Source organism: Neofelis nebulosa, chromosome 6, assembly GCF_028018385.1.
Source record: "Neofelis nebulosa isolate mNeoNeb1 chromosome 6, mNeoNeb1.pri, whole genome shotgun sequence".
Lineage (NCBI taxonomy): Eukaryota > Metazoa > Chordata > Mammalia > Carnivora > Felidae > Neofelis > Neofelis nebulosa.
The window spans coordinates 132345258-132371033 of NC_080787.1; the positions used below are offsets into that span (position 1 = coordinate 132345258).

Sequence of the window (25776 nt, forward strand, 5' to 3'; positions counted from 1 at the left end):
AGATGCAATGTATTCTGTCCATGCCCACACTTAGAATCCGGTGACTGCGTTTCTAGAGCTCACACCATGGTGACCACTCTCTGTCCTAATCGAATGACATATGGAAGCCAATGACTGTCTTCTCACTTGTGAAAAGCAGTCATGCTCAGCATACCTCAGAATGGGCAAAGCCTAGCAATTAAAAGCACAGATGGTATGTTGGTGGCATCAAAATTTCTTTAGCAACAAAATTGAGAAATTAAAATGTAAAACAACACATTAAAAACTAGACACCTCAAGCATGTAATTGTATATTTATTTCTCTTTTTAAAGAACACTCCTTAATGTAATTCAATATACAAACTTGGTTTCACAGAATTATAATCCACTATATAGCACAAAGATAACCCAGATTGTGTGTGTGTATGTGTGCATGCACACACATGTGCGTGTATGCACACGTGTTGTTGTACCCCCTCCCTTTCTTCCATTCTTCCGGACCTACAAACAAAGGCTCTGCCCACCTCCACGCTAACCAAAGCCCATACTGAATGTTGTGTACAAAAGACATCATCCTCCCACAAATTCTTTTCCCTGGAAAGCTTCTTGTCCCCATTCCCCCTGAGATAGCCAGGAGCCTGACCCTCTTCCCCTCTTCAAGAGGGTGAAGTGGCTTCCCCTAAAGCTGATGCCAACCCTGTTACCATGTGGACCGGCTGAGAGGAAAGGCTGCCGAGAGGTCTCCATGCCCCTTCCCCGGGTCCACTCCTAACCCTCAAGTCCAAACACATCCCCTCCAGAGCAGCCTTAGTTCTGGTCACCATCTTGTGCAGCAAGAACCAAGGAGATCTGTAAGCCCAGGTCTTTTCCACGGGCAGCGCACAGCACTGCCTGCCAAGCCACCGGGCCGGCCGATAACCAAGCTCTACACAGTCCCATGTGCTTTGTCACTTTAATTTTTAAAGACACCCTAGCATAGGTCTGTGGCAACCTAGTGTCCAACTGAGTTACATAAAATTGTACCAGTGATGCACTTGTACATATTTACATGGGGCGGAATGTTTTCCCATATTTTTAGATGAGTATATAGATCAACATGTTCACATAAGACCAAATACTTTTAATATTATTTATAACTGATTTATAAAGCTTTGAAAAAACTCACAATAGCACATCGTTTACTTTAATGCTTTACGGTACTATAAGTTTAAAATCACAATCAGCGCTTAAGTCATAGTCAATCCGGCAAACAAGAGACAAAAAAAATGTACAAGAGTTAAGAACTGACTGATACATCCTTTATCTTCTTTTTTTAACTAATGCATAAGTGCAGAATAAGATACTCTAGTTTAAATATCTTGTTTACAATATACATTTTTGTTCTAGTTACGCAACAGTAAATCCCATGCTTCACATAGAAAAGCAATCCACAACATTAAGAAAAAAATGTACAATTTATGAAACAAAGTAAATAAATATTAGTATTACAGAATCAGAGCTGTACATAAAAGCTGTTCAGTTTTAATCATATAAAAATATGTTTTAGTGCAACCTCACATATATATTGATGCTGTTTTGCTTTACATCATTTAGATCCAAGTGTCCAAAAAAGGAAAGAAATTACATTTATTACAAAGCAGATACACAAATTCTAAAATATGTACAAATTACTGCTAAAAAATGCTTATAAGAATATAAGCAAAGTAAAGAAAAGGCACAAACATCTGTACAGTTTTAAAAGTACCAGACCCAATAGGTTAATTTCAAATTTTGTTTTGGTCAGGCTCATGGTGACTTGTTAATTTACCTAATTCTTTTGATATAACAAAAGTATATATAATAGCAAACTACTGTAACTTAAGACAGGCATGCTATAAACTTGATTACCTCTATTTCTAGAAAAACAAAACCAAAAACAAAAAATGGGAAAATGTGGAAATGAAAGTCTCCATGCATCTTAGATCAATGTAGTTGACTCTTCTCTGATGAAGGCTCATTGCCTCCCTCTGTGCTTGAAGGTAGCTCTTTGCTGCTGGGAAAGCCCGGCTGTTTGTCATCCACACGACTCTTGCTGTAAAACGTGGAGTGAGCTAATGCAGTCTGTGATGTACCAAAATTGTCCTTTTCACCATCATGCAAGTCAGGGTGGGTGGCTGAGGTACAGGGCTGACCTGGCTCAGGTCCACTAAAGTGTCTAATGCTAACATGTGCACTTTCCAAGGGTTTCTGGTGGGGTTCCTGCACCCGTGCTGGCTGATCTGCCCCAAGCAGAGCGGCCTCTTCTGTGGCAATCCGGAGAGAGGCAATGGCTTTTGTACAAGTCTGTATATTTTCCTCCTGTTCCCTCTCTGTTGCATTTAGGCTGTCTTCTGAAGTGCTCTGTTTCATCAATAGCCGAGGAGAAGAGGGTGTGCTAGGTGGACCAGATGACTGCAAAACGTGAGGAGATCTTTTCTCGTACTGCTTACAAAGGACATAGGGATCCTTAGGGAAGGATTCCCCGGAAGCTCCTTTCTTCTCCTCAGAGCCCTCCATTGGCAGAGGCAATGTGGGTGGAGGATGTAAACCGGAAAGGGCCGGCGGCATGGAGTGAACCATTTGGATCCCACCAACTGGCACCATGGGGATAGGAGCTCTCACTTGTTGCTGAGAGTGGAGAGGAAGATGACTGAAGACATAGTCATTAGGACCCTCAGGGAAAAGGCTGGAGCCTGGATGTTCATAAGCACCTTCTTGGTCTCCATAGAGACTGAAGTAAGGAACCTGAGGTAACCCTCTTCTTAAATTCTGTGCGAGGAAGCAGAGAGTACGACGTTTAGGACCCAATACTCTTCATGCTTACATCAAGTTATCTCATTCACACAGTTATTCACTCACTCACTCATTCAGAACATTTTAAAACTCCCTCATCCTTTTATTGATTTTTCACTTTTTATGATACAAGAGACCACTCAGTTTTTAGAATCCTGGGATGAAGTTGTTGGTCTGTGAAAAGTTACTTTTTTTTTTTAAGTTTATTTATGTACTTTGAGAGAGAGAGAGAGAGAGAGAGAACAAGCAGGGAAGGAACAGAGACAGAGGGAGAGAATCCCAAGCAGGCTCCGCACTGTCCGTGCAGAGCCTGATGCGGGACTCGAACATGACCTGAGCAGAAATCAAGAGTGAGATGCTTAACCAATTGAGCCACCCAGGCACCCCAATTTACTTTTGTTTCTAAATATGATAAAACATGCAGTGTGTTTTCCACTAGGTACAGAGACACATTTCAGTTCTGGTTTTTTGTTTGTTTGTTTTGTTTTTTATAAAAAGAAAATAATGGATAATTACCAGAAAAAGTTTGCTGAGCAAAAAACGCTAATAGTAGGTTTTTAAATTCAAAAGGAAGTAAAAAGATTGCCATCTGTTTATATACTGGGAAGATTTTTAATATTTTTTTAAGTGTTGATGAGTATAATTGGAATGACAAGTCTGAAAACTGCCTTTTTTTTTTTTTTTTTTTTAATTTCCACAGAGCAGATGATAAGATAGTGGTGATAGACAAACTGGTTCCTACAATGTGCAAGACATTGGTTTAAAGGAATAAATTCCTTCTCAAGAGGCACCCTAGCTGGAAGGAAGACCAGCTCCTTTATCAAGTGATAAATCAGGGCCAGTTTCTGTAAGGTAACTATCCATCAAAGTAGTTAATATTAAATGTCAAGCATTTACAACTCATATTCGACTACACAGTTGGGAACCAAAGATTATTAGGCGTTAATATCTTCTTTTTATGTTATTATTTTCATTTAAATGTCTTCTTGGCAATTAATGAATTAGGACACTGACAACTGGGGGCCAGAATTCCAGATTTCACGGTCCCAGTCCTGAAAGAGAACTTATTTTCTGTAATTGCTTCTGTAGCGAAACACCGCTTGACTACGAGATTATCAGGCTTGCAAGAGCTTATCAGGTTTCAATTTCTGAGATTCACCCTTTCAATAGACTGGCATCTTTAAAAGGTACTCAGTTTATTTTATTTTGGGGGGGAACTTAAAATCAGATAAATATAAACCTATCAAGCATGGTGGAAATCCAGGAGAGAGAGAGAAAAAAAAAAGTTCTAATTCATTTCAAGGATGTTTCTCAAGCTCAAGGTATGCTCTGTACCATTAATGATTCATCCAGTTCTATTTAGACTGTGAGACCAGCCTGGGAACTATAAATTATGCATTATCTCTGTCACTCTGTGCCATGCTAGGCCCTTACCCTGTTTGGGGCTACGCCTTATTCAAGCTAGAAACAAATGAATTGTCCTGGAAGTGTAGAGGAAGAAATGAAATCATCCATCCTATAATCACAAGAACCCCACAAGTTAAAGAAGGTGAGAATTTTACAGTATGAGAGTTATTTAAATGCTGCTACAACAGCAACAACAACAATAAATCCCTCCCACCTTTGCTCTAATCTAGAAAATGGCATGTTTCCTACAACAAACACCAATTACGGTGGAAGAACTGGGATACTTAGAATAATAATCTTGGAAGATAATCAAATGAACCTCAATCCCCAAAGACTCAGATCTTTACTGACCAGCAATTAATGAATACAACCACAGAAGTCCGCCTGAAAGTAGAATTTTTACCGTGTCAGTACTTGCACTGCTCTAAACGTTACCAGGCCTCGCCACACAGCTTCTGTCCCTGCATTCGCCCATTTCACCCTCCAAAGAAGCTCTCAGTAAGACTTCTCTACCTTTTTTGCAGCCCTATTTTGTAATCTGAACCTTATCATTGTGATATTGTGAACAAACTCTCATCTTCAATCTTGGTGAGAAACACCTTGATTTGGAAATGGGAATAACGAACCCGTGTGGGTTGTATTATGTGTACGTATATGTATTCCCTGTCCCAGCTCTGTTACCCTCATCTTTTCAAGAGTGTCAGGAGGTGCTCTGGAAGCAAACGCAAAGAAGGAGGTAGGAGTGCAAGTAGTTCAGTGCGGGGAGGAGGAGGCAGGGGAGCTGACGCACGTGTGAAGGTAGAGAGGAGAGGAAGCAGGTGCTCGGCTGGGACTGATCCAGGCTTGTCACTGGCTGGGGGCTGCAGGGGAGAGTATAGCCTCAGTTTGAAAACTGAAGCCTGTCCTGATGGCAGGAACAGCAGGAGGCTGTCAGTTCACAGCATTCCGCACAGCTGAATGGCAAATTCTTTCAAGGACGGAAATCTGCTCGGCCCGCCTCCCTGCGGCCACAAGCAGATCAAGAAACTGTGGCCGAGAGGTTAAGTGACTCGCTCAAGATCACGCAGATAGCAAGGGACAGAACTGAATGTCGACTCTGTGACCAGGCACAGTGTTCTTCTATATTACATACTGGAAACTAGGACACATCTTCCTTTCTCTTCGTTGCTAATTTATCTACTTAAACTTTAAAAATGGAATAGGAAATTTTTTGTTTAAAAAAGATGAGGCCAGAAACCATAAAAATTTTTCATCATCATCCTTGAGCCACACGTATTCGACCTTCAAAAATATTTGCTGATGAGAAAGACTCTTACCTTCCCTCCCTTTTCACTGCTTTTCTTTTCTTTTTTCTTTTCTTTTTTTTCTTTTCTTCTCTTTTCTTTTCTTCCTCCCTTTCTTTCCCACTTCTTTCTTTTTTCTTTCCTTCCTCCCTCTCTCCCTTCCTTTTCTTTTCTTTTTTCTTTTCTTTTTGTTTCGTTTCTTTTCTTTTCCCCTTCCTTCCTCCTTTCCTTCCTCCATTTCTTCCTTTTCTATCATCTATCTATCTATCTATCATCTATCATCTATCTATATTAAAATTAAACTGAGAGCATAAGGGCAGACACAGCAGGGAAGTAGGATTCCAATGAGGGAGTTTCATTGCCTACAAACCTGCTCGCTAGGTACTCCCACTCCAAACTGAACCACAGGATGAGTGTGCCGTGCTGGACTAGAAGATCCTTTCATGCCACAGTCACTGACCTATTAGTTCTTGGCCAATGTTAAGCAACAAGACAAGGTATTTCTAAGAGAATTTCCATGAAAACCGTTTGTTTTTAGGGCTACTCTAATTTAGTATTTTCAACATTATTCAGACAAGGTGCAGCTCTCATTCAATACAGCAACCAGAAGATTGCTACTTCTCATACTCTCATTGATTCTGTTTTGCCCTGGCAACAAAAATCTTGTTCACACAGCACTAAAAGATAAACATCTTCCTCTGCCCTTCAAAAATGGTGTGATAAAACATTAAATGGGAAGTGCTTTGGACCAACTGCCCCTTCTTCAGAGAGCGTTCCCTGATCTAGTCCCTCATATCACGTGAACAAAGCAGCAGGCCATAAATGCTCTAAAGATAATTGAGCTGAGTAATAGAGGCCTTCATAAATGGTAAAGTTGAATATTTGTACTGAATATCCAGGTGAATCAGTATAAAAAAACAATTGGTTGCAAACTCAATGACTAATAAAGCCAATCTCCTCCTAACTTTCTGGTCATATGTCCAAAATTTAGATGAACTTTGTTAGTCCACTCCCTTCAATTCCTTTGCCCGGGTTGACTGAGTTAGTTGCTATTAGTTTTTAATAACCATGGTGTGTTGACACTAAAGGCTATTATTTTTGGCACTACAGTTGACTAAACATGCCCCAAATTTTCACAAATACCCTAGTCTCAGTCCACCTGGCCAAGGCCAGTACAGGAGAGTCTCATCGTACATGCTCTGCCAACATCGTTGCTCTATACCAGAGAAAGCATTTTATACCCCATGTGATATCCTGGCATGTGTCAGATTTGTGAATCTATGACTCTGTATGCCACAGTGGCATTAACTTCAGAAGCTCCCTCTTTTCTACTTAACACCCCACCAAGACACAAAAACCTGTGGAAATGCACCTTTTTTTCTTAGCTTGCTAATTCATTATCTTGGGAAATAAATTACGTCTTGATCGCATGTGTGTTTCTGCAGTACTTGCACCATAGAGATTAAGTTGGTATCCAGTTGTGAAAAGAGGGTGTTGGAGGAAGGGGAGTGGATTGCAGCAGGCACCTTTCCTGAAGTTTAAAAATGATAACCTGGGGCACCTGGGTGGCGCAGTCAGTTAAGCGTCCGACTTCAGCCAGGTCACGATCTCGCGGTCCGTGAGTTCGAGCCCCGCGTAGGGCTCTGGGCTGATGGCTCGGAGCCTGGAGCCTGTTTCCGATTCTGTGTCTCCCTCTCTCTCTCTCTCTCTGCCCCTCCCCCGTTCATGCTCTGTCTCTCTCTGTCCCAAAAATAAATAAAAAACGTTGAAAAAAAAATTAAAAAAAATAAAAAAATAAAAATGATAACCTAAGCTCATGACTCAAGGTGGCAAAAAGGCAATGAGAGGGAAGAACCTGGCCGCCAGGGCAGTGAGAAGACAGAGCTGGAAGGGGATAGTGCCTTTGGCTGGCAGGACAGTGCTGAGCCGCACAATAGAAACCCTTGAGCAAAGAGAGAACAGCAAAAAGTAGAGACCAGAACACAAAAATACATTTAAAGCTTAGAAATTCAAAAGGTATCATTCATCTGTCTATGCTGAGTGTCTGCTTCATTCATTTAAAAAAATTCCCATACAAACTGAGAAACATCAAGGTCTGCCAGGGCACAGAATGAGGCAGGACAGATGCTTTTTTATGGATTTGCATTAGACCTATTACCTAAATTTAACCCATGATTATTACTGTTGTTATTTAAACTTATAATGAGCGCATACCATAGAACTCTCTGAAGCTTTCTCCCTGGGCTCTCTAAACTTTCGGTTCACCATCTCACTGAGCAAGTGCATTTGGTAGCAGAAGGTAGTAGTAATGGCAAGAAAAGCAGATAGGTTCATGCCTTTGACTTACAATACAAGGAGGTCACTTTCTCCTCTCCCAGTCACTCACCAGCTTCACATGTCCACTCACTGCGGGCAAGGTGATGAGTTTATTTAAGAAAAAAAAAAGGTATCGAAAGCTAACACTAATGGCTGACCCTCGCTCGGCAAAGTTCTATAACTGACACCCAAATGTCCCTGAGAGTATGTGTCTATGTAGCCATGTCATTCCAAAGACTTCACCTTTCCTACTCGTGTAAAGGTTTCAACTCATGCCCGTCATCAGTTAAGCTTAGAAAGCATTTAGAAAAGCCTCACCTATTCCCGGTTGGAAACACTACTGCTCTGATGCATTACTACACTTGGGGTAATGTCACAGCCATGTTAGCGACAACAGCATGTGAGAAAATGTCTTCCTGTTGTTTTCAGTAACCAAGTTCACCACTCCCCATGAGAGACACCCATGTTATAGCAAATTGCACACTAGTGTATTATCAAGAGACTCCAATATGCTTTGGCTTTAGACGTGAGAAAGAGAAAGCTAATCATACTTACAGGAGGCCCCAATACGATTGGTTCTGCTTGCAAATACTGCCCCATGGACAATGGTGGGTTATGGTATAAAGCCCTTCTGGGAGATGGCGCTCTTATGGTGGTCATGTATCTTCGTTCCCTTCTGGGAGAGAGGTCTCTTCTTGCCGTGATATCTTTCCCAGGTGACACCGGCCTCCTTGGGGACAGATGCCTTCTTGGTGAGACATCTCTTTGTGACATCTCTCTTCTCAACGCAGCTTCCTTTCTTGGTGAAAGGTGTCTCATGGGTGACAGATCTCTCCTAGGTGATAAATGTCTTCTGGGTGATACATCTCCTTTGGGTATCAGATACCTCTTTGGCGAATTCTCTCGACGGGGTGAAGAGTCATATCCTGGTGAGGAATGGTGGCTTGAGGGTGAGAAGTCCCTCGGAGAGGAGCTGGGCTCCGAAGACAACATGTACTCTTCATCCACACAACTAGGTATGTCTAACCTGTCTTTGTCCGGTTCTGAGTCTGTACTTTTGCTCTGGAATAACCTCTGGTATTCTGTCATCTGAGTATCTTCACATGAGTCACTTGGCGTCATCAGCTGAGTAACCTGAATACTTGGCAAAGTGACCAAATAGCTGATCAATGAAGAATGCCCCAGGGAACTCTCTGAAGGAACTCCATGTGGCACGGCGCCAACATTCACAGGCAAGGATGAGAATCTAGGAGGCTGAGGACTGGTGCTTCTTGATCTTGTTTTTGGTGTCAAATCTCCCTGATCATCGAAGTCATCATCATCTTCATCATCTTCGTCATTATCATCTCCATCCTCACCATCCGATTCTTCAGCATCTGAGAACTGATGATCAGTTGAAATGCTGGACATGCTATGCTTCTCAGCTGCTTTGTGCAAATCTTCCATAGTTTCTGAAACAATTGAACAGATAGTGGAGATCAAGGTTCAAATGTCAAGATTAGGGGTTAATTTGGACCCCATCTCTTCCCAAAAGCTTTCCTCCAACCCTGCAGCCCCAAGAGACGGTTCCATCTCTGAACTCCTTTAATACTCACTGGGGACTCATCCGGGTGGGAGACCTTACACGGGTTCTTGTCTTTTAATAACTAATCCGACTCAGCCCCACCCAACAAAAGAACTCTAGAGTGACACCTTATGTCTCAGATGTCACACAGCCCATAGAAAACCCTCAACAAATGGGGATGGATAATGCTGCTACTGATAAGGCTAGAAGAAAAAGAAAGTGAAGACCTGTCTCTGTGGATATAAACTTACATAAAAGTGATGTATCTCAGGAATCCTGACTGACCTCAGGTTTTCTATTCAGATTAATGATGGATTTCTTTTCCTCTTGATAGGAATAATAATACATTAAATTGCTTTTCAAGTTTCCCCAAAGTTTCATAAAATCTAAATCCCTGTCACAATGCAAGTATAATTAGATTTGCTTTACGATTCTAGGTAGAAGTGTTTTTATAGTGAGGCCTTTTTATCCCTTTCAGTCAGAACTGAAATGGATTTATTTCTTCCCGGTATGTTGTAAGCAATTCAACATGTCAGATTCCTTTCTCTATTTCATATTTAATAAAATGCAATGTGATCAGTTTTTCTTAAATATCAAAACTTGTTTTGCCACCCCAGGCACAAAGCTCCAGTGTGCAGAGTGAAGAGGTCAGTCAACTAAATTTTGAAGTACCTGCTTCTTCGGTTTCTGTATCATCCACTGATGTCATTGAAACTCCCAACTCCAAGCATTTCTTCATGTGCGCTTTAGATTTCATATGCTTCGTTAGGTTTCCTAGAAAACACAGGCAAAAAAGGAGGAATTACTTGATGACAAGAAGGTGATGATTGTTCCCAAATTAGAAATGAACTAATTTGAAATAGCATAGATTTGTGTCTACCCACCACCCTTTGTCCTGAACTTAGGAGGAACAACCTGGTTCCTGAACATATCAACCACTCAGAACTTTGGCCTAATCTCAAGTCTCCCTCATTCCAGAGGACTTGTAGCATAGGGTCATACCTTTTCAAGAGTAGGCTCCCAGCCAAGACTGGGAATCCCAGACCTCCCTGACTGAGAAGAGATCTAATATCTTAGGCTCAAATGGGCCAGCCTCCTAGGCTTCCATACAAACACGGTGACATAAGCCGGGTCACACATCTTAGAGAAAGTTCAGATCAAACATTCTTATCAACACATCCTGGACCCCAGACTTTTGGCAGTGATCAGATTTGGATCAACCTCCCAGGCTTCTCACTGGTCAGAAGAAAAAATTATGCAACCTTATCTGAAAGCCAACCTTGTAGACAAATTCAAAGATCCATATAAATAACTCAGCTAACTACTTATAGGGAACATTATACTCAGTGTTTAGCATTTATCTGTCTGGTATACGTTAGCAAACTTTACGACAGCAGTTTCTAAAGTTCTACAATATTCCCTATTTATCTTGAAACTCCCATTGTTTTAAGGAAAAAGAAAGGTTTTCTGTCAACCTTTGACCTAGGATCTATGAAATTATATGTGTATCTCTATCTTTATCTTTATATCTATCTATCTATCTATCTATCTATCTATCTACCTATCTCAGTCCATGTCATGTATATAACTTATCCAAAGACACGCAGGAACCAGTTCAATTGTAAGCGCCATATTATTATCTGTGCCCTTTCATGATGCTGTAACAATGTACCAGTAAATGCTGTATTTTTAAGAATAGGCTTACTGAATCTAAGTGGAAACTCTTAGCCTGCGAAAATAGTTTGTTCCCTTGTAGAGTTGTTTAGCCTATCAGTAATGTGATATATGAGCCACAATCCTAACCAGGACACTGTTGTTTATTATTTTACTTATATTACTTTATTTACTTAGTATTTTACTTATTGCTTATATACCTATGAATTTTACGTGCTATTTTGGTAACTCCAAACAGAAAAATATTTCCGGACCCCTACTGCTATTAATTGTCTAAAAATATTTTAAAGATCTCAAACATATTTATATATTTATTTGTTTATTTTTGAGAGACAGAGACAGAGCGCAAATGGGGGAGGGGCAGAGAGAGAGGGAGACAGATTCTGAAGCAGGCTCCAGGCTCCGAGCTGTCACCACAGAGCCCAACACAGGGCTCAAACCCATGAATGGCGAGATCATGACCTGAGCCAAAATCGGACGCTTAACCGACTAAGCCACCCGGGCACACTGGTCGCCAACATTTTTATAGACAGATCATCAAGAATTCCTAAATCTATAAATTAATGAATATATCTGAATATATATAATTTATATATATAATGAATATATAAATTGATGGAAATCACCTGTTTCTGCAAGGGTACATGTAATCTGTGTATGTGGCTGGGTGTTAGGTTGTCAAGATCATATATTTAGATCTTGATCTGTGTTTCTCCTCTATTTTTCTCTCTTTTCTCCACTTCAATAGGCAGTCAGGCTTTGGGCTCTCATCTTCAGGGTAGGTTTGGAGTTATATGATGGGAAAAGATAGGATAAAATAGGCAGAGAGGGAAAGATTAGGACCTGAGGTCCTAGGGTGGGGAAAAACACATACTTTGGAACAATGTTGGGAGGGTCTGACCATAGCAAAGCCCCTCAGGCGTAAGGTCCCTCTTAAGAATGTAACAGACACCACCTACTCTCCTTCAGGTTGCCTTCAGGGATTTGACAAAAGTTTTAAGTAGACCATAAAATGATGAATGAACCACAAGGAATGGTATGGCCAGAGACCACCCCTCATACAATGGAAAGGAGCCAATCAGGAATGGACAACCCAGCACCTAGAGTTATCCAGCCAATAACGGTAAAACCTGAGAAGGAACAAGGGGGAAGGGAAGGAGGGCCTGAACAGAACCTTAGAAACGAGGACCCTTGCCTATTGTCGTGCGCATTCACTTTTGAATGCCCCCTCTCTGCAAAGAGAGCTTTCATGCTATTACTTTCTGATCACCTATATAAACTTTTGCCTGCTGCTCATTTTATTCTGTGTCTACCTCTTCATTCTTCAAACAGGCGAGACAAAGAACCCTGGATATTGAGGTAAAAAGCATCCTGCAACGGTTAGAAATCTGGCTCTGAAACAACTCCACTCTGGCTTTGGTTGACCTAAGTCTTGAGCTTCCGAAGGGATTCTAGCAAGGAGGGGGAAGGGGCTGGCTAGGCAGGGCCCTTGAAGGAGTGGGCAGGCGTGACTTCCATAGGTGCTGGTCCTCTGAGAGCACTGAGGGTCTGTGCTCACAGGGCTTGGGGTGGGACAACAGTTACTTCAACTGAAAATTCGCGGGGTTCCCCCGGACATTTTGCTCATTTTAAGATTCTGAGACATTTACACATTCTTGAAGGGTGACAAGGAAACTCCAATAATGACCAAGAATAAATGATTTCCTGCTAAAACTCCATGGCAATGACGCAGAGCCAAATTTAATTTGATTTTTAAAAACCTAGAAATGTGGTGTTACGTCACCCAGCGTCTCACACAGCCATTCCCGTCACCCAGCGTCTCACACAGCAAACTCCTGTACCCCGTGAAGATAAAGCAGTTGTAATGACTGGCGGATTTGCAGGTTATAGAACCAAAGTTTATATTTTCTTCTGTCCTAGGGAGTCTCTCAGTGAAGTTCTAAATAAAAGGCTAGGTTGTACAAAGGAGGATGGTATTTAAAGGACCTTATGTTTACCTCTTTTGAAATGCAAATGAACACTCCCCCCTCCTTTATCTGCCTTCAAAGAAAGCATCCCTGTAATACAGATACCTTTTTTTTTTTTTTTTAATTTTTTTTTTAACGTTTATTTATTTTTGAGACAGAGAGAGACAGAGCATGAACGGGGGAGGGTCAGAGAGAGGGAGACACAGAATCTGAAACAGGCTCCAGGCTCTGAGCTGTCAGCACAGAGCCCAACGCGGGGCTCGAACCCACGGACCGCGAGATCGTGACCTGAGCCGAAGTCGGCCGCTTAACCCACTGAGCCACCCGGGCGCCCCTACAGATACCTTTTTAGTAAAGAAGAAACAGGTATGTTGGGAGTCTACACATTTATACTTCTGACAAACCAATAAGACAATTTAGGATTTGGGCTATAGGAGAAAATTGGTACATATTTCCCTACCAAAGATTATTTGATTTGATTATTATCTTTCTTGATGGGGAGTGGAGCAGAGTAACTGGTATGCAGATTTAAAGTTAAAACATAGGAAATCATACGAGCTTAATGAGGGGGTAAAAATCCATGATAGCTAAAGTACTTCTACAGCAAGCAGTAAGACGTACTTCTCCAAAAGTCAAACCCCCTCTAATTCGCTACTTCTGTAATCTGAGAACACTGGGATCAAGAACGTTTCCTTGATTTTATAAAATGAAGAAACTATAATCAAAACAACCTTCTTGTATATGTTCATATAAACCTACCTGTAAAAAAAACAACAACAGATTTTTCTTTTAAAAGAAAGAATATCATTTTAAGGCAAGTCCTGATATTATGAAATTCACAGTTGTGGCCTGAGAGTAAGAAATTGTCTCTGTGCTGATAAATACACGGAACACAAGCTATCAAATTTCTATGCATAATTAATGCAACTGTGGATGGAGGGGCCCACCTGGGAGTCTGTGGGTCTCTACATTATTCATAATCTTGAAACTGACCATGGGCACATGTTTTCTTCCCAGCTGCTGCCTTGCTTTCCTAATGCCACTGCATGGATTGTCTCCCTGTGGTATTTCAATACTGGTGCAAAGATTATCTTGACGGCACAACATTTCTAACATGAAGTAATAGCAATAACAATCCGGGCAATTCTTAGCCACTTCCTTCGGAAACAACTTGCCTGGCCCTATGTCTACAGCTCTTACTCAAGTCATAAAAGAAGCCTTGCTGTTTCATGTGTGTCCTTTGATTACTTACATAAGGGAGAAAACACATTTCACTCACAAAACCATCTTACGCTCAATAACAGTTATAAAATGGTATTTAGAATCCAAAGTGACCATAAGAAAAGTATGTCCTCGTCTAAAAAGATGATAATTGTACCTTTCGTTTTGAAAGCAAAGTTACATAACTTGCATACATATGGCCGGACATCAGTGTGAGTGCGGATATGCTTTTTGAGCATGCTTGGCTTCTTACAGCGAATCCCACATTCTTCACAAATGTACTTTCCACGTCCACGTCCTCTGACATATACATAATCTTCATTTGACTTATACCTGTTTAGAAAAAGGGAATGCAGTGTGTTTTCAAATACTTTAGTGGTTTATGTAATCAAACCAGAAGCAAATCTTTTGAGAGGCAAATTATTATGAGGGTCTTTTACAAACAATTATTCAACCCTACTTCTATGAAACCTGAGAAGGTTATGCAGTAAATTCCTGAAAGAACCAGATGACACATTGGCACTGTAAGCAAAATGTAATTTTCTACATGGTGTTCAAAATGGAATGGGTTCCCCTATTAAGATATGTGGACTTGGGATATAGACGTTCAATTCCAATGGACTTCCATAAGCCTCAGAGAGTTTCAGAGTTGTGCCTTGCTACTTTTGGATTCTAGTACAGCCTCCACACAAGAAATATCCAAAAAGTTATACCAACATATTCAAATCATCATATATCATCCGTTAACATTACATCGTCTAAGACGTGCAAGCAGAACAGACACACACACACACATGCCTGTAAATATGCTAAAATAAGTAAAACCGATAATAGAATTCTTCATTGCAAGTTTTTGCTCTATTTTTACAATCCTGGCATGAGAGTGCCTCCCAAATTTCTAGCTTACACGGGCTGAGCTGAGCTCACCAACTGTTGTCTACAGATTTGATCCGCTCTTTCCCAAGGACCATGAATTTGCACTAAAGTGGAGTCCAAATTTCAAGTAGCTTCTGGTAGGTACTGTTATGTTACATAATAAAAACTAGAGATTCTATTTTTCAACCAAATTTGCATTTGTTTGCAGAAGAATTTAATAGAGAGGTTTGAAAGGATGTCTGAGGTCAGCTAGTTTAGTCAAATCAATTAGATAAACAAAATCTTAGGTATTCACTGTGATAATCCATGGAAGAAACCTACCCAGGGCTCAACTATCATATATTGTTCAGATTACAATGGAACAGGATCAATCATAGAGTACAGTAACATTCTACTGAATAATTCAGTGAATATCATTATCTTTTAAATCAAAGTGAGGCTAGAATTATGGGTGTGATGTCATTCTTGGAAAGATATTCTTTTCAAGGGGCTCATTTTATAATTCCAAAATGTAAACTGACATATAAAATGCCCTAATTCACTGTGGACTTACTTAAAGGCACTAGATTTATAGGGTTTTTTGTTTGTTTGTTTGTTTTTACATTCTAGGAGCATTGCACACTTCTGTATTTTCAGAAATGAAAATTCAACTTCATTCGTCCAATCCAGCGAAGGATTTTTAAGAGAGAAAATCCACCCACATATTTAAATATTAACTCTTTTATGGATGCTATTCAATGTTAACATTATTTACTTTTTGGTCACTACTAATCCAGGTGGGAATTAAGTAGTATCAAAAATATGAATAGTCAATTCTGTATGTTTTTTCATTAAATCTTTCCCCTGTCACAAGGAACTTCCCACCTCAACTTGTTCTTCAAAACTTTCTTGAACTTTAAGTTTCATTTTACGTTGTCTTCTGTAACAAAGTAGAAAAGAACCTCAAGATGCAAAAGATCTTTCACCGTTTAATTTCACTATTCTCTGTCCCTAAATAGATAAAATTACCAAAGAAATACAGAATAAAACAAATAAATTTATAGAAAGCTAGTTTTCTTCACAGAAGGATACCTTAAGCTTAGTGTAGCCCATCATCATGGTTGATGGGAAATGCATTTTATCTTCAAGTAATATAATGTTATTTTATTTTCTTTAAATAAGTTTCACATCCAGTGCAGAGGCCAACATGGGGGCCTGAGCTCACCACCCTGAGATCAAGATCTGAGCTGAGATCAAGAGTTGGACGCTTAACTGACTGAGCCACCCAGGGGCTTTAATCATTTTATTTTTAATGTCTTAGCTGACCTACTTGTAGACAGTCAAATTCAGTACAAAAAGAAACTATATATTTGAAAAATCTGTAACAATAAAATATCTACCGTGCAACAGGTCTACAGACCTTAGATTCTACTTAATACAAGAATTAACGTATTTTGAAAAAACCCCGAAAGGTATGTTTAAACCTAGGAATTGGGTAATATAAAGAACATATACACTTAAAAATGTGGTCAGTTATACTTCTTTTTTCAAGTTATCACTTTGCAATCACCAAACTAAGAGGCAGTAACACACTGCTTGGAATGAACACCTGGTCACCACCAGGCAGAAGTCGGGTCACAGATTAAGAAATGACTGTGATGTAGCCCATACCACAGGGAAATGAAAGGGGGAAGAAATGATATATGGGCACCGTCCTTGTGGATCATCAAACCACAGCAATAATATGTTCATATACGCTCTTTCACTTGTGTCCTTCATTAGTAGAGATGGGTTCCCCAAAGCAAATATAAAGTATTACTCATCTAGTACAAGTGCACTACTAGGAAGACTACTGAACATGAGGGTGTGGATTCATTCACAAGGACATCTCAGTTTCTGAGGAAAGATAACATCTATTTTGTTTTCATTTGTGTTAAAAGATGAGGGATGTCAAAAAAATATCAAGACCAACTTTAAGACTCCATACAATTGTGGATTTAGTGGTGAAAATACTTGACATCCAAAGGGGCCGAAACCAAGAGGAAAGCAATTTTAATAATTCATCTCCAAACTGGTAAATCTACGTGGGAAATAGATATTTCATATCACTAAACAGTCAACATTTTATAATTAAATAGATAACATTATTCGGTCTTCCAACTATAACTGGAATCAATTCGTGCTCATGGAAACATGTAAATTACAGATCTATTGCAGAGATAAGGCTAGTTACAACATAATCACCCTAATGTGATTAGTATGCTTTAAAGTTTTTAAATTTTAATAGCATAAGTCTGACATTTTTCTCCCATGTGACCGAGGAGCCTGATACAATACAATTCTAATGAAATCTAAAACTAGACATTACACATATGAGTAATTTTTCTTTACTGTACAGATATCAAAGTCATTGAGCCTTATTACTTGTATTTCTACAACTCAGGATTCAACACTTAAAAAGAAATTCCCAGGGGCACCTGAGTGGCTCAGTCGGTTGAGCATCCTACTCTTGATTTCGGCTAAGGTCATGATCCTGCTATCGTGGGATCAAGCCCCGCACTGCTCCCCATGCTGAGTGTGGAGGCTGCTTAATATTCTCTCTTCATCTCCTTCTGCCCTTTTCCCCTGTTCTCTCACACACACACACTCTCTCTCTCTCTCTAAAATAAAATGAAAAGAAAAGGAAACTCCCAAAGAAAAAGAAACTGCCACAAATCAGAAGAGACAGAGAAAACATGACAGCTCAATGCAATGTGGTACCCCGGCTTGGATCCTGGAACAGAAACAGGACACTAATGGAAATGATGAAATCCCAATAATATCTGGTAAAAGCAATTAAATGAACAATCAAATTAACTAGTTCCTAGGATTATACATGAGTGTGCAAGATTGCATTTGTGTTAGCACAGAATAAAAATATCCATTAATAATACCAAAATGCCCATGAGAATAATATTAAAGCATGAACAAACTTGACGACATCATGAGGCCACAAATATAGTCAATTTCATACTGCATGAGAGGCGTGGAAATTTGAAGCAGAAGTTCAAACCATATATAACGGGGACATTTTCATTGAAAGTAAGCATTGAAAGCAAGTGCATGAACTCATTATCTGTTGCCAGCCAGACTTCAGAAATGTGAATAGAGAAGGAATCCGCCTTATACCCAACCAGAGTAGGTACTATTTTTTCCCGTGCATACATTCGTGACCATTTGCTCTGACTTATAACTGAATATTTTACACATGCACATATTTCCTTACCCTCCTTCAAAGATTTTAATTCGGATTGGCTCCGTTTGTTTGGATCCAATATCTTTATCTCCATGAATATCTCCCTTCCCTCTTTCCTTTAAGATATTTCCAACTAGTTTCCTTTCTAGTTTGCTGCCAAATAAAAAGGATGCATCAGGTTTCATCTGTAGGAAAAAAGAGAGAATCATTTCATACGCTTTCTCTAAGACACAGGAGCAGCCCACATACCCGCTCTCCTCTGACCTCTGAAAATTAGCCTAAATTCCATGTTAAAAGGCCATGGCCTGGCTACATAAAACAAGGGACACTAAGGATAAAATCAGAGAAATACAGTTTCTACAGAATTATTCAACATTTTGTTTAAAAAAAAAAAAGAATATTCCTCTGTTGGCACTTAATCTATGCAACACTAATAAAAACAGAAAACATGTTCTATGTTCTGAAGTAACAAAACACTATCAATTAAGGAAATATTTTCAAAAACTGAAGGGAAATGGTAACTGAATTAAGTAAAAACTATTTTTAAATCCTCTATTTGCTTCATTAATAATTTAGGAAAAATTCCAAAGTGCCCCTATTAGTATTTTTGCAATTTGACATGTAAGGTATTAATTGTTCATCTAGGAACAAACCAGATCATCACTTGGAAAAAAATGAGTTTTGAGGGAAAACTAGAGACAATAAATTTTAGTAAAAAGTACTGTCACTGGAAATAAGCCCTCTGAAGTGTGCAAAGCTCAGTTCTGACACCCATCCGCCTCCTTCCTGATCTTTCCACTCAGTGTCCATTCCTACATTCACAATGTTCTATGTCCTATGTCCACATTTCACAATCCCCTGAATCCTTCATATCAAAAGAGAATATGACCGGCTAGGTCACTAACACAGGCCAGAAGAGAGAAGAACCCAAAGGAATCGATTCCAGTGGTAGAATTCCATGGCAGCTGGCCGAAAGAGGGACTCCCCCAAAACATAGTGCACGGCTGGCCACTGGCTTTTTCTCTTACTGAGAAAGGGAGATCAGTGTCACAGAGGGTTCCCTCAGCTCTGACCTTCATTTCCCTTGTATGTTTTAGACCTTCTGTCCTTCACTATGTATTCTGCTCAGCAATCAAATCCACACTACGGTGCTTTTAGAAATGGTATTCATTACCTGAGCAAACTGCTTCCATGCACTTGATGATGTAAGCTTGCCAGTTCCAGGTCTGTGCATAGCAGCCAGAGTATAAATTTCTGCAGTGATTTTTTGCTTGGACCTCAGAAGAGCCAGAGTGGTCTTGGTGTTCAATCCTGATGGGTTTGGGTTACAGGAACTAATGCACCATGAAGCATAAACTGAGGATTTGAAGGTGGCCTGTTGTACGTAATTGGGTTTTGTATAATTCAAGAAGCACCAACTCACAGTAGTTGTTGTCCGCAGACTGGGGAACTGAAGAATCTGCTGGAAATCTGCCACGTCCGTGAAAAGAAGAGTTGAGTTTGCCATCTTCCTGCTTGGGCCAGAGGCCATGTGCACCAGCATGCTGACAGGCAGCTTCTGGCCCCTTCCATGCTCTTCAAGCTGACCGTCTCCGGGGGGCAATGAGGAACTCTGTGGGCTCATGCTCATATCAGATGCCGTCTCATCAATATCTAATTCATCTGAGGACTCTCTGCTTTCAGAAGGCCCGCTGGACTTCTGGCCTAGAGGAGGTGCCCTGGAGTTGGGCGGGAACGGCTCCCTCATGGACAGGCTGGCAGACGGATGGTCTTGAGATGAGCAAGGGGGCAGTGAAGAGAAGGAAGATGACCCGGACTGCAAGCCATCCTTTGGCTCAGAAGCACAACCTTGTCGAACCAGCTGGGGTTTCTGTGGGCGGGACAGATCCTTCTTGATGTCTGAGCTGGTTAGCTCCACAGCACTGAGCTCCTCAACAATCTGTCCATACATCTTTTCTTCCTTGACCCTTTTCTGCTGCTTCGTTTCCATGAAGAGCTCCAAGCTGCTGGCTGGAGAAAGCATACGCTTGCTACCCCCCAGGGTGGCCACGCTGTCCGAGGTGGAAGGTAAACATAAGGGGATTGAGGATTCTAAGCCAAGGGGTAAGGTCTGAGGTACTTTCCAAATGGGGTATTTTTCTAAGCCTGCGTGCTGCCCCAACACCTGGGCAATGTTGAATCCGATCCCTTGCATGGCCGCGTTGGTCACCAGTGTTCTTTGGGTAGTATTCTCGTCCACTTTGCATATGACAATTGCAGGACTGTTCTGCCCAAGTATCTGAGAAATGCTCGTGTACATGACACTCCCGTAGGACGGGACATGGGTCTGGATCCTAACAGGAACCACTGTTCCCGGTAAGGACTGTAAAGGCCCAGCGTTTGCAGAGGCAAAATCTTCTTGAAGAACCTGTTCAGAGGGAGTATCAGGTGACTTGGTGCTCTGGTCTGACGGGAACTTCGGAAGAATGTTCTTTGAGTGTAGCCCTGATGTTCCTGAATAACACGGGTAGGTTTGCTCTTTCGGGTGTGCGTGCTCAGCAGATTTCTTTCCAATGTGCTCTGCAACATGCTCTAAGGGACAGCTAGGATGGATTTCTGCCTGGAAAGAAGGCTTGCCGTAGCTCTTCTGAGGGTGTTGCACAAGGGGATGTGGGAAATGTGCCTGCCACCAGGGAGGCTGCTGAGCTGGTAGATGAACCATACAGACGGTAGGATACTGAAACTGAAACAAGGCATTCTGGATTGGAGAAAAAGGAATAGTCTCTTGATGTGGAAATAAATGTGGCTGTTCAGACAAGTGCTTGCTTGCAATATAGGATGTCGGTTGTATCAGGGGATTTCTCAGGGATTCCTGACCGTCCATGTGCATGATCTGTTGCTGGGCCAGGTGGAGCTGACCTGAGCTCAGCTGGGCACAAGGACCCACAATCTGCTTCCCAGGGTCCTCTGCCTGGAGGGGAGGCAGCACGGAGGTGGGGGCAGGGTGCCATGCGGCCCTCAGGCCCGCGTGCAGGTGCTCCATGTGCTCCTGCTTTACACCCAGATCTGCACCAGCCTCCCCCTGGGCGATCTCCGGAGAGCCACTGAAGGAAGCCTGCCGCACCAGAAAGCATTTCTTCCTCTCCCGCGATGGGGATAACGTGGCGGCCGATGCCCCTGCCGCCGGAGCGTGGGACAGATTCCCGTAATCAAATGATTTGCTCCGGATTTCCGGAACTTCCGTTGGGTGAGGGCAAGGCATCTGCTCGGACGAGCAGCGCCGCATCTCTTTTTGGTGGTGGTGGCCCGGGACGGACAAGGAGTACGACCCAGCAGGGACGGTCAGAAACTCCGAATGCTTCCCAAACTCATCTGGCTTAGGAGGTGCGGGGAGCTTAATGGCATCCTCTCTTTCGAAAGACATTGAAAAACTGGAGCTGTGGGACAAGTTGCTTTCCTGACTGGGGCTGCGGGAGAGGCCCGTGCCTGTGGATTCAAAGCTGGATTCCCCTGAAGAGTGCTCCATGTCTGCAAGTCGCAAACGCTTCTTTTTGGGTGGCAACTTCTCAGCTGGGAGCTGGGAAAGGGTCTCGCTTCTCTGGGGCCACTGAAATTCCTCCACGGGCTTTTCCGGCTCTTTACTCTGGGCGTCTTTCTCCTTCTCTGGTTTATCAGGCTCCTCCGTCACTCGAATCTCAGGAACCTGAATGTTGTGCTGGCGAACCAGCCTAGGCTGTGCGTGGTAAGGCTGCCGCTGGGCCTGCTGGGAAGGGGACGGCTTCCCCCCGCTGTCAGCACCATCCACAGGTGGAGCCCACTCCGGACTCACCGGGGCTTCTGAAACCTCGCTGTCACAGGTCTCGGAGGGTGAAGAGGCCTTGTCCTGTGCGCTAGCCATCAGTTCAGCTGACTCAGACCTTTCAAATGAGTTGGGGCGGCTCAGCGAGTTTGTGTGCTGAATAACAGAAATCACATTTCCAGGAGGTTTCCTGCCCGCTAGGTCTGAAATCTTATCTGCATCGGTGGCTGAGGGCAACTCCTCGGACCCAAGAGATGGACTTCCAGATTGGAGTTGAGGTCGACACGGGTCAAAGCGCTCCGAGTGACCATGGGAAGGGTTCTCATGTCCCGCCATGACAAATCCACCTCTTACGCCTTCCTGCATCGGCAGTTTGGGGTCGTAATCCGAAGTCATTATGCCCATGGGTGTGCTCACGATGCTGCTGCAGATCATGGGGGTGTCCTCCTCATCTCCCACGCTCTTCTCTTTCCGGCGTTTTCTATTTTCACAAGTAGTTCCAAACACGGTTGGCACTCCCTGCAATGGCACCGAGGGATCCATGAAATACTCACCCCCGTGTTTTAAAGAGCTTAAGCAGGAAATGTCCCTGTAGCTTGGCTTTGGTGTTTCGGAGTCTTCCCACTTCTTGTAGGGTTTCCGGCAGACATCATAGTCATACCCCATGCGGTCCCCAGAAATCAATTTCTTTTCCTTCAAGGATAAGCCTGTGACACTCTTGGACATCCTGCCATGGTGTTCTGCCTCCATGTGCCCCTCCTGTACTGAGGGCAGCTCAAATGCAGCCTGTCTCCTTAACATGCGCTGAGGGGGTATCCCCACCGTTCCCGGATAGAACACATCATCGGAGCCACTCATCCTTTCATCAAATGAGTGACTTCCTCTCAAGGAAGGAGGAATGCTAAGATTAGTTGCTGAAGAAGTTGGCATCGAGTTGCTTCTAATAAGGGGTGAAGAGTCCACAGGAGCTTCTAAGAGAATGGGGCTGCTGCCTTGGAAATTTGCAGGAAAAAGCTTTCCTTCGTTCCTGATGGATGACGGAATAGTCTGGGATTGTCTGGATTCACTGTTGAATTTCGTGGATTTCAGCATGCTTGCTTGACTGGGGTCGATCTCTCCCTTGCTTGGGATCAGCTGTGATGCAGGATCTTCAAACATCTTGACATCTAACCTGGTGTTTACGTGAGGTAATGATTCCATCATGCCCTTCCTACCCATTGTGGCACGCTCCTGACTTGCGGTCGTAACACTGAGTGTATTTCTGGGACTAAGCCGACAGTATTTTCCAAAGATGATTTCTTCATAAGACTTTGCATTTGTGTTTGGAGGGCTTATTTGCTGCTCCGCACTTTCTGAGCGAGAGAAGTAACCGGAGTCAGTGCTTCCTTTACTGTGCGGGCTCAGAAGGTTGAGAGATGGCTCAGAATCTTGTCCTTTTTTCTCTGACAGTCTTAGTGCAAGTTTCTGTTTAACTGTGTGAGAATCATCAGGCTTAGTATTTAGTGACGGATTCAGTAGCATATCAGAACCCATATACTGAGAGCTTTCGTTAGGTAAAGGGATCCCACTTTTGGGGATAATCAAAATCGGCACTTTCATCGGACCTCCCAGTGATTCTTCCAGTGATCCATGATAGCCACCTCGGCTGGCAATATCCAACGGGATTGGTGGGCCGGGACTCATTTTCTCAGAAGCCTCAACAAATAAAGAGCTCTCCTCGTCCGTGTCTGTACTCTGCTCACCGTCTGAATGTATTTCTGCTTCTACGTCAATAAAACCAGCCTCTAGGTCCAATTTAGATACAGCTGACTCTGTGAAAGGGACTAATCCTGCCTTAATTGCATGGGCATGTGACTTCCTGTGCTTATACAAATTGCTCTTTGTCTTGAAAGAGAAACCACAAGGTATACATGGATATGGCCGCTCCCCAGTATGGGACCTGATGTGTTTTTTCAGTACGCTTGGTTTGGCACATGCCCTGCTGCAGTAGGGGCAAATGTATTTGCCGGGCTTTTTGGGTTTGTGCTCTTTCTTGTGAGCATCTTCGGACTGTTCGATACTTTTCTGAGAGTATTGGCTATAAGCAGGGTTCAGGCTTGAAATCTTTTTTCTGGGGTAACCACCACTGTGGCCATGTATAGGAAAAGAAAATAAGTCCTCGGAGGCAACGGACGGCAAAGGGCCAGGGAAAAGCCACGGAGGGCCTTCGAGGCTCTGATGTGGCTTGCTGCTGTGCATGACCCCCTGTGGCAATGAGTGCTGAGGGAAAGAGAGTGAATGTTGGCATGAGTAAGGGCTCGGACGAGGCGGTGGGTATTGCTTCTCTGTGACATGCTGTGCCACGTCGCTAGGTGAGGCCAGTTTCCCAGAACCAAAGAGTTGTGCGGACGCTGTGTCTCCGATTTGCTCAGGATCTATTTGTGGTTGCCGCTGTCCTTCTTGACTGCCAAAAGTGCTCATCTTAATAACAGCTGATTGTTCCTGTCTCCATCTACCTGATGCTGTATCAGTTTCTCCAGACCTTGAGGTAGCTTTTTGTCCTAGAGCTGTGTCCCCAGTGTCCATTTTGTTACAAGGTCTTAAGTGCTAGTTCACTTGAAAGCCATGCAGACTCATGGAGTGTCTTCAAAGCTGTGCTTTTCAAAGCTTGTTAGCTTCCATGGTCCAGGGTGTCTGCAAACTGGCCGAGTGCTCCTTCTCTTTGAACCTGCCACACCCACCCCGTAGTCTTATGAGCATGAGATGGTAACGGCCTTGGACCAGGGCTATAACACAGTTCTCTCCATTGTAGAAATGTCCATCCAAAAGCTAAGTGCAAATCTATGAAGATTCCTTATGGCATTTGAAGATTTTCAACTAGCATGAAATTGGGATGAATAGTCTGGGAGCAGTTTTGCCCATCAACTAGAGCAAAGTTCAATTGCCAGTTTCACTAAGATAAAACGATCTGAAAGAAAAAGAAACACAAAGAGATTATCATAACAGTTATCAAGTTAGAAACCAAAACCAATCCTAAATAGCCAGCCTGACCCTGGATAAATTGAAAATGATTTTTTTATGCTCCAAGGATACTTTTTATAGCTGTTACATTAGTTCCACAATTAAAGGATATTAATGTCAAACATGGCATTAAGTCATAAGCTAGATTTCTTCAATGCTCTAATTTTGGTCATCCTTTTAAATACTCCTTAATTTTGGTTAGAAAAGTATTTAAAAGAAAGCTTTTGATAGATATTATTTATAAAATCATAAACTTTTTAAAAGCCTTCATTAAAATAAATTTAGAGCTATTTCTGACCAAGTTGTATGACGTGCCTGCTGAAGTGTACTACAGATTTCTCTATATGGACATATTTTATAGACAAATATATATATAGGTATAAATATATTTTATATGCAAAACAAAACATACATATAAAATATATGTAAATAGTAAATATTTTAAAATATTATATTAAGTATATTACATATATATTTAATATTTAAATATAGAATATATTTTACATACATCCATATTTATATTAACATACAATACAGGTATATTTTAAAGCAGTGATTAGGAGAGCTAGACTAAAGCCATAAGAATCAAAGATTGTCCCAGAACTTTGGCAAAGGTGGTAAAGTGAATCCAAATAAACTATTATAAAGCCTTCATAATATAAAAAAACAAAACATATTTTTGGACA

The 25776-nt window shown here is 41.9% G+C and overlaps 1 protein-coding gene across 5 annotated transcripts in view; it reads right to left on the reverse strand.

Annotated features, from left to right (window-relative positions):
• Nucleotides 1-276: 276 nt before the first annotated feature.
• HIVEP2 (HIVEP zinc finger 2) overlaps nt 277-25776 on the reverse strand; it is a 207693-nt gene continuing 182193 nt past the window's right edge. For all 5 annotated transcript variants that reach the window (XM_058735486.1, XM_058735483.1, XM_058735487.1 and 2 more), the window contains 6 exons: nt 19487-25037; nt 18343-18497; nt 14380-14555; nt 10033-10134; nt 8352-9247; nt 277-2766 (listed from right to left, as the gene is read on the reverse strand). In XM_058735486.1, the coding sequence (XP_058591469.1) occupies nt 1942-2766; nt 8352-9247; nt 10033-10134; nt 14380-14555; nt 18343-18497; nt 19487-24655 (7323 nt within the window). In that variant the 5' untranslated portion in view covers nt 24656-25037 and the 3' untranslated portion in view covers nt 277-1941. The remainder of the gene's footprint in view (nt 2767-8351; nt 9248-10032; nt 10135-14379; nt 14556-18342; nt 18498-19486; nt 25038-25776) is intronic.